This window comes from Protobothrops mucrosquamatus, unplaced genomic scaffold (genome assembly GCF_001527695.2).
Source record: "Protobothrops mucrosquamatus isolate PMUCROS unplaced genomic scaffold, P.Mucros_1.0 scaffold_202, whole genome shotgun sequence".
In the NCBI taxonomy this organism is placed as follows: Eukaryota; Metazoa; Chordata; class Lepidosauria; order Squamata; family Viperidae; genus Protobothrops; species Protobothrops mucrosquamatus.
The window spans coordinates 780859-795302 of record NW_015386278.1 but is presented as its reverse complement, the minus strand read 5'-3'; the positions used below and the strand labels follow the sequence as shown (position 1 = coordinate 795302).

Below are 14444 nucleotides of genomic sequence, written 5' to 3'. Positions count from 1 at the left end.
ACTTTAATCCTGACTTATAACTAAAACAGGAATTTGTAGTAGTCATCTTTGTAACTGTAGAGAACAAGGACAGGCACTCTGCAAGAAATAAACAGGTAGAAAATTGAGAAAACATAGTCAATTTTGGTAAAAGGTGCTATTGTATTTCAAATTTGTGTTAGGCTTCCTCATCAGGAGACCAAATAAATTTGTCCAACAGCTATTGGACAAATTTAATGTTGTTCTACAAGATCTTATATTCCAGTTGAAATCATAGTGCCTTATGGTTCAGGATTTTACATTACAATGGTTCCAGATTGCAGCTCCTTTAATGAATCTTGCAGAGAAAATTCAGTGGCCTTTTAACACTAGAGTCTAATGTCAGTCTTTGATACTATAGAACTCTAGTAGTGTTTATACAATCACCTAAAATCTGCAAAATAATCTTCCAGATTCAATATGAGAGACTTATACTGTATTGCTAGTATGCCTAGGAATACTTACTTTTTTTCGATTTTGATGGTATAGATTTCATCACAAACTTGTTTAATGTATCTTTGCTTCGGCAATCGAGACATCAATTGTTTCACAGTTGTATAGAAAGCTTGGTCATCAAACTGAGAAGATGGAAAATATTCAAACCAATACCTTAGTCTGAAACAGGGACTGTGAAAAAAGTAATGCTGAGAACATCAGGGTGTTTTTATTTTTTTTGGGGGGGGGGAATATAAATAGAGATTATAATCTTTGATTTTTTGGAAAAGCAACTTACAAAAATGGGTATGTTGAATTTCCTCTATGCCAGGGATGAGATTTTGCTTATATAATGTATATAATGAATGTTCAACTTTATTTAAGCTTTTTAAAAACTCAAGTTATTAATTAAATCCACCAGTAAAGGTCAGTAACTTAATTCGTAGGTTTACCTCTAATGATAAGAAGTGTATTATAGTTTCCTTTGGTAGATCAACCTGTAAAAAAAATAAAACACAAAATCATTATAATGACATAAACTATGAGATACAATTACATTTGTTTCATTTAGTCCATGTTAAATTGGGTCTTGCAGAAGGCTAAATCTATAAGGCAGTGGTGGCGAACCTATGGCATCGGTACCAGAGGCGGCACTCGGAGCCCTCTCTGTGGGCACACACACCGTCTCCCCACCCCTGCCTCCTCCCACTGCCCCCTCACTAGCAGCCCCCCAGAGGAGAATCGCCCCTGGGTGAGGCCCACGTGAAGCAGCGCAGCCAAGGACATGGTAGCTGGGCAGCGGGGCAAGACTCTGCCCTTGCACCCCGTCATGCGCAGATAATGCTGCAGGACATGGGCGGAGGGCGTGGCTGCCATGGCGCTGCTGGGCTGCCTGGTTGATCTGTGGCGGGCTGTGGAAGTGGTGGGTGGCCCAGTGGGCAGGGCGGAGCAGGGACGGGGGCGCGGGGGGCAGTTTTTGGGCACTCAGTCTCTAAAAGGTTCGCCATCACTGCTATAAGGTATCCAAATTTTGGACTGTTTACCAGCACAAAAATTAATTAGACTGAATTTCCTCAAGCTCTGCAAGAAAGATTAAAAGTATCACAAGCCCTGATCTGTAGTCACATAGATTCATTCATACCAGCACTCATTCATACCAGGTTCTGATGACCAATAAATAAATACCCAAACCCCAACCAGAACAGAGCTTGAAAGCCTGAACTCCGACATTACAGAAGTTCTAAAAGAGGTTTCCCTTTTGGATTCCCATCAGAATATTCTGGCCCAGGCTTAGTTAGAAAATTAATAGGTCAATGAAGTCCCTAATACAGAGTACTATCACTCCTTTCCCACACTCAATGCTCCACATGCCCATTATTACCTTTTGTTGCAGGCAAGTTATTAGAGGCAATCATTACAAGGTTTTGGAAAGACTCAGGATAAAGAAAGTGATTTCAATGGATTTCATATAAGTGAACAGGGAATTTACCACTAATGAAACATATTGATTCCTGGAAATTACCATCTGTACCTCCGATATGGCTTTAAATCGTTACTGGTTTCTTATCCAGTTATCCAGTTAACAATTGGCTTGTTGTAAAAAAAAAAAAAAAAAGCAAAGTAACTTACTGCTAAAATTTCAACTTCACTCAGCTTCAGCGGGAAATTAGTAAAGCAAGCCTGGAGTTTGGTTTGTACCTGGAAGTTACATTGGATTAAAATAATTAACAAACCCAGACACAAACACAGAGAGAATATTTTATTTTTATATTAAACAAGTATACCTGTTAACTGTTCTTAACTCAAAAGTGACATGCAGGGAATTATCTTCATATTTATAAACAGCGGGAGAAGGGGGTGCATTCTCAATTCCATTCTTGAAATCCCTACACTCATGGATTTCCATCTTTCCATCTCCTTTTCCAGATTAATAAGGGAAAGTCACACCTGGACTTTCTCCAGTATATCTTTCTGGAGTGATTTTTTTTCCCCACACAAAGGCCACCTTATTCCTGGATTTAACCAAGAAATAGCTTCTGAAAGCTATAGCAAAAGACAGTGTATCTGCCCTTTCCCAAAAAGAAATCAGTTCCAGGTTCTCTACTTTTAGCCAATTGTCCCCTGTCCCTCCCAGCCCTACTCCTGATTCTGTAACCACCTTCCAACTGTACTGGAGAAATTCTTCCTTAAAATCAGATTTCAATGAAGGAGAAGTGCATCAGCTAGACAGGGAACTGAACTTGCTAGAGGGAGAAAGAACTATTAGATTAGGAAAGGAAGCAGCTCTGAGAGAAAAACATTAAGAAATGAATCATCCCGCCATATCATTTGATCTTTGTCTCCCTCTGTCTTCAAATATAGGACTGGAGTTAAAATAAACGTTTTGTAGAAGAAAGTTTCTGGGCTCAATCTTTAGAATTCCAGATGAAACAGAGAGACCTCTAACTGATATCCTAAGGAGTCACTAGCACAAAGAGTACAAAAAAGTGAAAATAGAGAACTATTTTTAATATTTATTATTATTAACGTATGGCGTTGTTGCAGTAGCCAGGAGACCACAATGCTACTGCAGAGTAGTACTTTGGCTTGCCAAGGTATCAGCTCTGTTATAGGAAATGCTTGCAAGCTTCCCAAAGTACGCCACAGGTGGGCGAGTTGGCTTCGCGCCAGAGAAAGATGAGTGACTCTTCCTGCAGCGTCACTCAAGGTCCCCTCCCTTCCTGGAGTTGCCTCGCAAACAGGCGCAAATCCGGGAAGGTTCAGAACTATCAGGAATTTGACTGCTTGTACAGAGCACCAGCTCATCTCCCCATTGAAGTGATACCTATTTGTTTACTTGCATAGACACATGCTTTTGAACTGTTAGGTGGACAGAAGCTGAGGCGAGTGACAGGAGCTCATCCTACCACGCAGTGCTAGGGCTCAAGCCGCTGGAGCTGAGATCAACCCCAGGGTCATTAAGCCACTGAGCCACAGCGCCTCATAAATAACGAACTAAAAGGACCAGAATTCTGCTTGCCTACTCACCATTTCTTGTATTTCTTTCAACTTCTATACAATCTTTGTGGTATAAATTCAAAACTACAAGTCACATTGCAATTTAATTATTGAGAGAAGAGATACGTCTATAATACCTGAGCTTCATAACGTCGTTTGACACTTGCTGACAACTTTTCTGGTGGAATAATGCACACATTTGGTATTATCACCGTTCCATGTGATTCAGACAAACCTGAAATACACAATGATTTAGTTAAAAGTTCCACTATTTCTCATAGGTGCACAGTAGAACAGGGACTATAAAGTTTGTCTGAAACCTCATTCAGATTTTGGATGCTGGACCACAGGTTTTATTATTAAAACTTTCCTTTTAAACTACCCCCATCCCTCCTCACATGCCTTATGTACGATCATTTGAATACTAATTTTCAAAATAATACAATTATAGATTCATTTATTTTCTGCATTCTCTTTAACCATCTTGTAGGGGAGTGCTTTTCCATTTTAATCTTCACCTCTGCTACATAAATAACTACTAGATTTCTGAAAATACAATACACTTGTCATTGCATACCTGAATTACTGGAAAGTGATCCTTTTAGATTTTGGGTTGTAACATTATCAGAAATTTCTCTAAAACAGGATTCAAAAACCAAAGTTTGTAATTCAGTATTGATTTCAAAATAACAGATTAGGACAGAAACTGATACTTTATTCATAACTGAAAGCATTATACATTTATTTGTGAATTACCAAGAACTGCTAGTAGTGTAAATATATAATATATATTATATTATATGGACCTAGGTATTTGCAAGACCGCCTCCTACCAAACACCTCCCTTCGACCAGTCCGCTCCCACAGAGAGGGCCTTCTTAGAGTGCTGTCGGCCAGACAATGCCGGCTGGCGACCCCCAGGGGGAGAGCCTTCTCTGTGGCAGCTCCTGCCCTCTGGAATGACCTACCCCCCGACCTACGTACAGTTGCGGACCTGCGCCTTTTTCGCCGAGCCCTGAAGGCCCATCTATTCCGTGCGGCCGGCCTGGCGTAGTTTGGATTGTGTTTCAGTGGGGGGGTTTTGTATGGGTGTGTTTTTAGAACAGGCCTATTATTCAATTCGATTTTAAAACAGAAACTATTTATTTATTTGTGGTTTTTAGTATTGCCTGTTCACTGCCCTGAGTCCCGCAAGGGAGATAGGGCGGTATATAAATTTAATAAATAATAAATAATAATAATAATATTATATATAATATATAATAATAAGTATATAATATAATACTTTTCAGCATATATTAATTGACTATCTTTGTAACATTCACAAAGTTGGATCCAGACTTAATCCTTTGTGGGATGAAGTTATTTGTCAGCATTTTCCAGCCCTAGTACCAAATTGTTTCAAAAGACCTCTCAAAGCTTCTACTTTATGGAAGTCTGGAACCAATTCAGTGTATATTACATATAAATAATTTGAATTCCACCCGATATTTACACAGGGAAGATTCCCCCCCCAAGCCTACAGCCCCAACTTTTATAACATTTCAGTTCAAGAATATTACAATAAAGCCAAATCACTGTATGGTGCATTGTTTAATCTTTAAGATGAATCACTGCAAAAATTACAGCACAACCACTTTGTTTATGGTATTTCATTTTCTGCTGCAAATAATCCTTATCTTATTCTTCAAGTTAGAGTACTTGTTGCTACCTGCTATTTCTTTCGTCATAGAATTTGGTCCTGAGTTTCTGGGCCAGATGATCTACTACATCAGACTCCAAGATTCTTTTTTCTGTCTGCCTTTCCCTTTCAAATGATTTTACCTGCAAAATAGCCCGCAAAAGTGTTAAAGCCTTTATACTGCTAAACCTAAAGAATGAATTATCAGATTTAAATCAGGAAATGGATGAGATGCAAGTAAATGACCCCTTAAAAAACCAGCAGCCTGAAGGAACGAAACTAGCACTGACCAATAAGACAAGTAAGGCCTTTGCAAGACCTTTCTTCATGCCTGATATTTGCCCCAGTTGTATTCATACAAAACTTTTAAATAGGCATGAAAGCTGGCTGGGTGACTTTGGGCCAGTCACTCTTTCTTAGCCCAATTTACCTCAAAGGATTTATGTTGTGGGGAAAATAAGAGGAGGAAGGAGAATTAGGTATGATCTTCTCCTTGGTTTATTTATAAAAATAATAAAGAGGGGATAAAAATCTAGTAAATAAATAAATGCATTGAGTGGACAGAGTTGAGAAAGGAAGTATGGAATGATGCCACCATCACATTTACCTTTACATGATTTCCTTCTTTATCATAAATGAGGGCCACATAGGTGATTCCAGAACATCTGCAATACTCCTGTAATTCTTCCTGGGACTAGCACATTATTAAAAAGGAATAAAATTATTTTTATATTGCTAAAGAGTTTTTTCTCTTCCCCAAAGAAATTTGAGTAGTATTTAAACAGAAATAGATTTAAATCCCTTCCTTTTTAATAGCTTGCTGGAGGCCAGTCGTTATCTTACAGACTGACCTATCTTTTATCTATTTATCACATTTGTATACTGTTATCTTTTATGACTGTAAGCTCCTCAGAGTTACCCTGAGGTAAGATGGGGGGGGGGGGGCAGTAAGTTTTGCAAATAAATAAAAATAAGTAAAATAAATTATAATCTCCAAAGACTCCAAATGACCTGCATTGAAACATTTAGCAGTACAAAAGAATTCCAAATATTAAATAAGTACAGAATCACTTAACAACCTTCTTATTAACTGAACAACTGCAAGTGATTCACTTAACAACTATGGCACGAAAGATCGTAAAATGGGGCAAAACTCACTTAGCAACAGAAATTTTAGTTGTAAGTCGAGGACGACTTGTAATATAAATATTAATATAACATCTTAAAGTAATTAAACTGGCCCATTTTAAAACAGAGCAATGAACAATAAAAATAAATTTTACTTGGCTGATATGGAAATAATTCCATGGAAAGGAAAGATTAAGGATGATGATCTATCTAATACTCCAACTAAGCCTTTTAACACTCACACAATAATAATAAACTGTTTCGATTTCATTGTGAAAGATAGATGGAATCCCTTCTGAAAAAAATAATGCTAGAAAATGCAGAGTTTTACAATGAATTCAGTAGATTCTACTAGTGCATCCAGTTTTATTAATAATTAATATTTGTGGAAAGCTACTTTAAAATGGTTACAGAAATCAGTCAGTGTCAGGATATAGCAGGCGTTTGCTTTATTTCAATGTACCACAGAGCAACGGGAGGTTATAACAGCGAAACTAAGATGCTCTCCAGAGCCACACAGCTTTCAACAGGAGGCAGGCTGATTACAGTCATGTTCAGTGCTCTTTTAATGATCCTTTTACTCTAGGGCGGGGTAGGCAACCTTGGCTCTTTTAGGACTCGTGGACCTTGGCTCTTTTAGGACTCGTGCCTACCCCTGCTCTAGGACAAGTACTCAGAGTTTTGGTAAGCCTGAAAGATGCCATATGTAAAAAAAAAAAAACCCACTTAAAACTCCCGACACCTTATAATAATAGACCAATCTGTGATTGGTGGTTTTCAAAGGCAAGACAAATAATTCACAAGTGAATTTTCTGTTGGTAGTTGAAATTTTTCCTCTTTTAATGACATCTTCTTTAACTTAGCTTTGCTTACCATTCTACTCCTGGTGCGCTTGGAAAAATGCTCAGAAACAACAATAATTAACATATATAATAAATGACAACTTACCTGGGACCAGTCATACATAATTTCAGCTGCAATTCCTGCAGCCCAGAGCTTCTGAACAACATTTATGGCTCTTTCCATTGACTTCTGGCCAACACTAACAACTAACAAATCACAAGAGCTCACTGTAAACTGGAAGAAAAGAGAAATGGAAACCAGAATGTTATTTACTTGGATGGATTGTTCTGAAATCATTTAAACTAGAAAGGCAGGCAATGTTATTCTAAGGTTAAGATATTCTTGGTCACTTAATACAATCCATATTACAATTTTGATCATGTTTTTTGGGTTACGTGAGACCCCCCCCAAGACAACATCTTGGCTCTTCTGAAGAGATATATTAAGCAGTTTGAAATTACCATTTTCTGCTCTGCCCTCTTTTATTTGTAATTACAATTAGGTACAATTACATATAATTAGGTAATGGAAATAGTAATGCCAATTTGAAACTGAGTTATCTCATTTCATTATTTAGATTGCTTGAGAAAGATCTATATTTCCTACCCTTTATGGAGTCTACCTGAAATATGCAAAGTAGAAAGACAAACATACTGGCTCTTCCATATTCAAAACTGTGGAACTTATTCTGTCTACAGCAATGCTGACTCCAACAGCTGAAGGAATCAGACCAACTGCATCTGGGCCTCTGAATTGTGAAATCTGCAGAAACCAGAAAAAGAAATATGCTAGAAAATGAGCAGGGTCTTTTCGTATACCTTATAGGACAAATTTGTAACACTTACCATATGATCATATCTACCTCCAGCAGCAAGAATGTCAGTAACTGTTCTTTGTCTCCGTTTAATGTATGCAATAAACTGAAAAATAATTCCATTGTGCTGCTGTATTTTATAAACCAAGCCCAAATTTATGGATATCTGCAAGAGAAAATTCTTATGTCATTATTTTAATCACATCTCAGAGGTGGGCAAGCCTCAAACTACATGTGAGCCGCAAGGCCCATTTTCAACCTCCTGAAATTCCTACAGTGAACTAAGCTAAAAATTTTGGATATGCTATTTGTTTTTCTGGAAAATTTCAGGCACCAATACTAAGGTTGTGGCTACCATCTTGACTTTTTTGACTGGCCCCGCCATGAACACCCTTGTGAGGTAAACAAGTAACATCTCCTTTGCAATGATATATTACTGACACTTAAACAGAAACAAATAATGTAGTTAAATCTGGAACCTGCTTATTTTTTGTAAAATAATACTACCTCCTTCAAGATTCCAAAATTTTACACCATGCAAAATTTTATACCCAAATCCCTCTTTCTCTATGATATTTGAATATTCTTTACACAGTTGACTGACATAAGCCTATAAGAAATATTAATGATACAATTCACTTTGTTTTACAAACCTGGAATTTTATGCCAAATTTTTTTAACAGACCCACTGTTTCCTCCAGTTCTTTCATGCCAAGTTTCACCAATGAGGCAACTCCTGTCTTTTGCTTCACCATAGTATTCAACAATGGGGATATATCTTGCAGCTCCCCTTTTTGCTCGATAAATCTGTAGAGTCGAACAAGCTGAAGAGACACATGAATATGAACTGCTGCATGCTGGAGTTCTGAACTAAAGGTGCAAAGGCCACTTTTATGTCCAACTTAACCTTTGTATTATTTAATTGCTTTGACCTCATTTTTTAAAAAAACTGTGAAACATACAGCTAGTCCTCAACTTATAACAATTCATTTAGTGACCATTCAAAGTTACAATGGCACTGAAAAAAGTGACTTGTGACCATTTTTTACACTTATGACTTAACAAGCATGTCATTAACTTTACAACTCCAGTGATTCACTTAACAAATGTAGCAAGAATGGTCATAAAATAGGGCACAATTCACTTAACAAATGTCTCACTTCGCAACAGAAATTTTGGGCTCAATTGTGGTTGTAAGTCGGAGATTACTTGTAATTCAAAGCAAACCTTTGTAAAGACTCTTCTTTCCTCTTCATCCCTTTTTGTAAAATAACTGGCAGGAGAGGACGTGGTGAGGTGAGACAGTAAATTTATAAAATAAGCGTGTACACAATCTTGTACTAACCTAATGAACTACTTGATTTATTTGTTCACACAAAACAGCTATGAATTATATCTGCACTCCGCCCATTTAGCCATCTCAGCTGAGACATCAGAAGTGCTGTGCCTCATCTGACAATGGAGAAAAATACAAAGAAAAGGTTAACTATGTTTTCAGACAAATAGGAATATTTGGCCAATGTAACCTTTTGATACTGTGTATGAAAGATAAAAAATGAAAATATTGGGTTTAGTAGTTAACTAGATAACCCATGTCATTCTTTCAGAGGTATTTCTTTACCAGATTCCTTGATGCCTTCAACAAAAATAGAATTTCTAATATACTGCCTTCATTGGAAATATTGGGATACTTCAGAGATGTATCTGGGCCATGAAAATAGTCCATGTTGAATTTTATAACACAGACAATCATCAGCATAGGAAATGTTTTATGACATTTTGTATTATGTCATAAACTGTTTTATGATGATTTTAATGCTTATAATTATAAAATTATAAAATGTTTCACAAAACTCACCGAATTTGAATTCCATGGGAGACATGGGTCCCAGACTTTGGACACATTCTGTAAGTTAGCCCATTTGAGATACCTTGGTTTAAAAATTGTTACCCTATTATGCACCATTTATTATGCACCTTTCACCAGGTGAAAGGTTACGGGAATGAGAGTTTTAGTAATGTATAGACTAATCAAAGAAAGTTTGCAGGATTGATGAATGGAACATGAATAATGTATAAATAAAACAATGAAGTTAAATTTCAAATTACTTACATTGTTTGATGAAAGGGAAAGATTGCAGAACTTGGCCTCTACTTCTCTTTTAGTTAGCTTTTCAGTCTGCAATAACACAAATAATTTTAACAGATTAGTTGATATTTCCTTATTTAAAAAATTATCCTGCAAATGTTAAAAGTGGTTTCCATTCTAACAACTATCTCTTCAGCAATCGCAGGCTAATCATTAGCGAAATTATAAGTAAATATGGTTAGTGCTACTAATTACCATAAATTTCATTTCATGTAAGATCTCCCAACTTTATCTTGACCTCGGAGGAATTCCTAAATAAATACCTCCACTTGATATTATTTGTCAATTATCATGCCACTTTAAAAATGTATATATAACTATTTTATGAGAATCAGTGTATGTTCAAATGTTCATTACAGTGAAAGAAACAAAGTCCAAATGAAAGCCATCTATGTCTGGTATCTGCTTAGCAGTGGATATGTCAAGATCTAGGAATCACAAAGAACAATGCCCTCTATAAGGCCAAACATAGTTCTGGATGTATCACCCTACTTCTGGTTCTTCTTTTATTCCCCCTATATCCTCAACCATCTCTATTATTCTTTCTGGCACCAAATCCACCTTATGAGATGGTGGCAATGAAATGTCTTCCATCCCTTTCCTTTAACTCTTAATGATTTTGAAAGCTACAGAACAAAGAAGTCACATGCAATATTTCCATTTCTTCTGTAATAAAGAAAAAGGAGAGGACCTATACTCTCTTTTAAAATACAATCTCCAGTCATTGCCAAGTTTAGCAGCACCGTTTTTAGTAGAATGACAAGTAGAATGATTGCACCACTGCCTAATTGCAATTGAAATATTTTACTCAGTATCCAACATGGTTGTTCTGATGCAACTTGAAGTCTTTTTCTTAGAATGCCCCATGTAACAATAGATGCATAATCCAGATTTTTCAAAGTTTGCCCTTCATTTATTTCCACCTTTTCTCCACCTTTTTGTTTTGCTTTTTTTTTTATTCCCTTCCTTTGGTCTGAGCTACAAAACTCTAAACAAACAACAGATGATGATAAAGAGCTAGAAGTTTCTGTATCTCTCTGCTGTCATTTAATGGGTATCCAGATTTTTCAGTCCAGTGGTAGGACAGGACTGCATCCAGGAATAAGACTGAGTAGGCTGAGTTCTTCAAAGAGTCTATGCGCTGGTGAGGCTGAAAATCTGAGCAAGAAAGATGTAGATAAGGCAAAACAAATACTGCAGCTGCACCTTGAGGTAACTTTCCAAGCATTTTCCCTTTATTTATAGAGACGCTAATGCTGTCATGACCGGCTAGTTTTAAAAAATCTGTGTATATATGGGGAGGAAAATAAATAAAAAAAGTTGTCTATATAGGTGAGAGACAGTGTATGTGTATTTGGAGGGACAGTATGTATCGGTTTCATTACTGACTATTCATTTCTTATTGTTAATAGAGGCTTTTTAGTTTGAAGTGCAATTCATTATAAAAGAAATACAGCTTTCCTCTTTTTTTTGTCATAGCTTATTTTTTCGGTCACTGTCCTTCTAAAGGGTATTTTAATGGCCATACATTTTTTTTAATCTTTTCTATGAGCCTAGTGAACAACTACTCTTTCTGCTCTTTTTTAAACATCCCTCCTTCAGTGACAGAGGTATCCTGTCAGCCCATCCTATAATCTATAACATAAAAGTGCAATTCAAGAACAACATAATGCCTTACCACAGCATCATACAAGATTGTGTAAACTTGATTGAGCTTATCTTCAGGGATCCCACAGTGCAGAAGGATTGCTTTCAGCAAGGCAGTATGATTTAAGTAGATACTATAGTTTCTTTCCTAACAAACACAAATGAATTTCAGTTGAATTTCCATTACTTTTTCATGACAGCTAAACTTAAATTTCAGCATTCAGTATTTCTTCTCCTATCCCACCTCTTTTGTGTGTTATATCACTACTGAGACTACCTATACTAAGAGAATCTTACTTGACAATGAATTTAATTCCTAAATGAGGAGTCTGAAGACCCATGAACCCACAGAGGCTCTTCTGGAATAGAAACTTCCTTCTTAACAATATTCTGGGATAACATAAAAGCTTCTGAATTGGATTTGATCAATGTATTAGATTTAATTCAATTTAACTGAATTTCATTAATGAATTAGATTTAATCAAATTGCACTGGATTTCATTAATGAAAAATATCCTTAGTTATGGCCAGATAAGAATAATTAAGTCAAGCATATACTATATCAATAATTATAAGTCACCAATAAATCACTACTTTTGGGAATAATATAGTATAATATTGTATTGTATCAATATTGGAGTCTTTATTATACAATTATAGCATTCACCCATCTTTTTTACTATTTACTTTATACATATCAATGTATTTTCTTTGTTTTTTCCTTGTTTTATTGTTTATTTTACTTTTGTTTAAACTTCCTATTTATTTCTTCATTTTTTTAATACTTGTGAGCCACCTAGAGTAGCTCCATGGTGAGATAGGTGGCAAATAAATGTATTATTAATAATAATGATGATTTGTTTGCATCTACTCAGAATAGGAACAGCGAAGGAACCAGCTCATATGTCTACTAGTCTTAGCAAGTAGGAGGAGTTAAATTCTGGATTCTCACATAGCAAGTGAAAAAAATAATATTCCCACCCCTGATCCTATGCCTTTTGGAAAGGACATGGCAGAAAAACACCTACTTGCAATACAGGAAATTCCTGGATTATTTCACAGATTGTGTAGATTGTTTCTGCAATAGGTAAAAAACTATTTCCAGCAGGTGTGATTATATCAAATGCACATTCTAAGAGTTCTCTTGGATGACAACGATCTAATTTCCGAGGCCTGAAAACTCTCTCAATGCAGTATCTAAAGAGATAAATGTTTTCAATTGGAACACATTTGTGGTGGTATATATAAATCGATCTATCCAGTTTTATCTACTCCAATGATTTTCAAAAGTGTATTGTGTAAACTTGTTAAGCTACGCTCTCATAATTTCCCCTATATTTTGGGACATGATTTATCCATCAAACTTGGCTACAGCTTAGCTCACAACAATTCTGGATGGTTTACAAGAACAGATGACATAGTTTAATTGAAGGAACCTGGAGTGCACCAACCATGTAAGATCAAATCAGTCAGACAGATATTATGGGAGATAGGTGGTCACTAAAGTAATCAGGTCCTATGCCATGTACATTATAGGTAATGTTCAGCATCTTGAATTATGCTCTGAAGCTAACAGGCAACCAGTGCAGCTTGCAAAGCAGAGGTTTTACATGGTCTTACTGAGGCACCTATCACTGCATTCAGTGTTGAAGTTTCTGGGTGATGCCTAATGGCAGCTTCGAGTAGACCATACTGTAATAGTCAAGCCATGAGGTAACCAGGCATGAGTAACTACTGGTATCTGAAAGGCCCACAATGACAGCGAATGATGGGGATTGTGCTCCAACATACCTAAAGTGCATTATGTTGGGAATGGTTGCTTCAAGGCCCTAAATGAAGATATATTCATGGAAATCCCTTTTAACTATAGATGCCAAGAAGCTCCATTCAAAACATATGGTTTTCAGTAAATTTTGGTCTCTTTTCTAAGCCAGCTTTATTTTACTGAAGTACAATGCATAAACAATCCATCTTTGTTCAGTTTTAAAAACAATAACTATGGTGCTGGAGAAGACTCCTGCGAGTCCCCTGGACTGCAAGGCGATCAAACCGGTCAGTCCTAGAAGAGATCAACCCCGACTGCTCTTTAGAAGGCCAGATCCTGAAGTTGAAACTCAAATATTTTGGCCACCTAATGAGAAGGAAGGACTCACTGGAGAAGGGCCTAATGCTGGGAAAGATCGAGGGCAATAGAAGAAGGGGACGACAGAGAATGAGGTGGCTGGATGGAGTCACTGAAGCAGTAGGTCTGAACATAAATGGACTCCAAAAGATGGTTGAGGACAGGAAGACCTGGAGGAACGTTGTCCATGGGGTCGCGATGGGTCAGACACGACTTCGCAATTAACAACAAGAAAAAACCAATAAAAATATATCTGAGTGATTTCCCTTACCTTTTCAAGTTTGTTATATTATTTCTAGCTACATATCTTGCAAATGGAATCTGAAAAGAGGTATAAAAGCAGGTTATAGACTGAAACAAGCAGTATAAAGCAAAATATAATTTTCATGGTTATGAGCGGCAATCTTTAAGTAAAAATATAGTTTGTAATATAAAGAAATCAAGATGTCCTACCATGCATGTAAACTTATTTTCCTGTCAAACACAGAACTATACTGATATTTCTTTTCTTTCCTCCCAATGCATCCCCTTGCGCAAGCTCTTTAAGTCAGTTTCTAATCCACAGTAGTTTATTTATTTATTTATTAAATTTATATACCGCCCTATCTCC

The 14444-nt window shown here is 36.6% G+C and overlaps 1 protein-coding gene across 1 annotated transcript in view; it reads right to left on the bottom strand.

Annotated features, from left to right (window-relative positions):
• Window positions 1-14444, bottom strand: part of EIF2AK4 (eukaryotic translation initiation factor 2 alpha kinase 4) — a gene marked incomplete at its 3' end in the record, with an annotated part of 47137 nt that continues 32693 nt past the window's right edge. The window contains 16 exon segments of the mRNA XM_015825832.1: window positions 1-78; window positions 484-596; window positions 906-950; window positions 2083-2151; window positions 3588-3685; window positions 4028-4086; window positions 5162-5274; window positions 5739-5825; window positions 7208-7336; window positions 7757-7864; window positions 7948-8082; window positions 8570-8740; window positions 10030-10095; window positions 11744-11860; window positions 12741-12909; window positions 14106-14155. Of these exon segments, the coding sequence (XP_015681318.1) occupies window positions 21-78; window positions 484-596; window positions 906-950; window positions 2083-2151; window positions 3588-3685; window positions 4028-4086; window positions 5162-5274; window positions 5739-5825; window positions 7208-7336; window positions 7757-7864; window positions 7948-8082; window positions 8570-8740; window positions 10030-10095; window positions 11744-11860; window positions 12741-12909; window positions 14106-14155 (1587 nt within the window).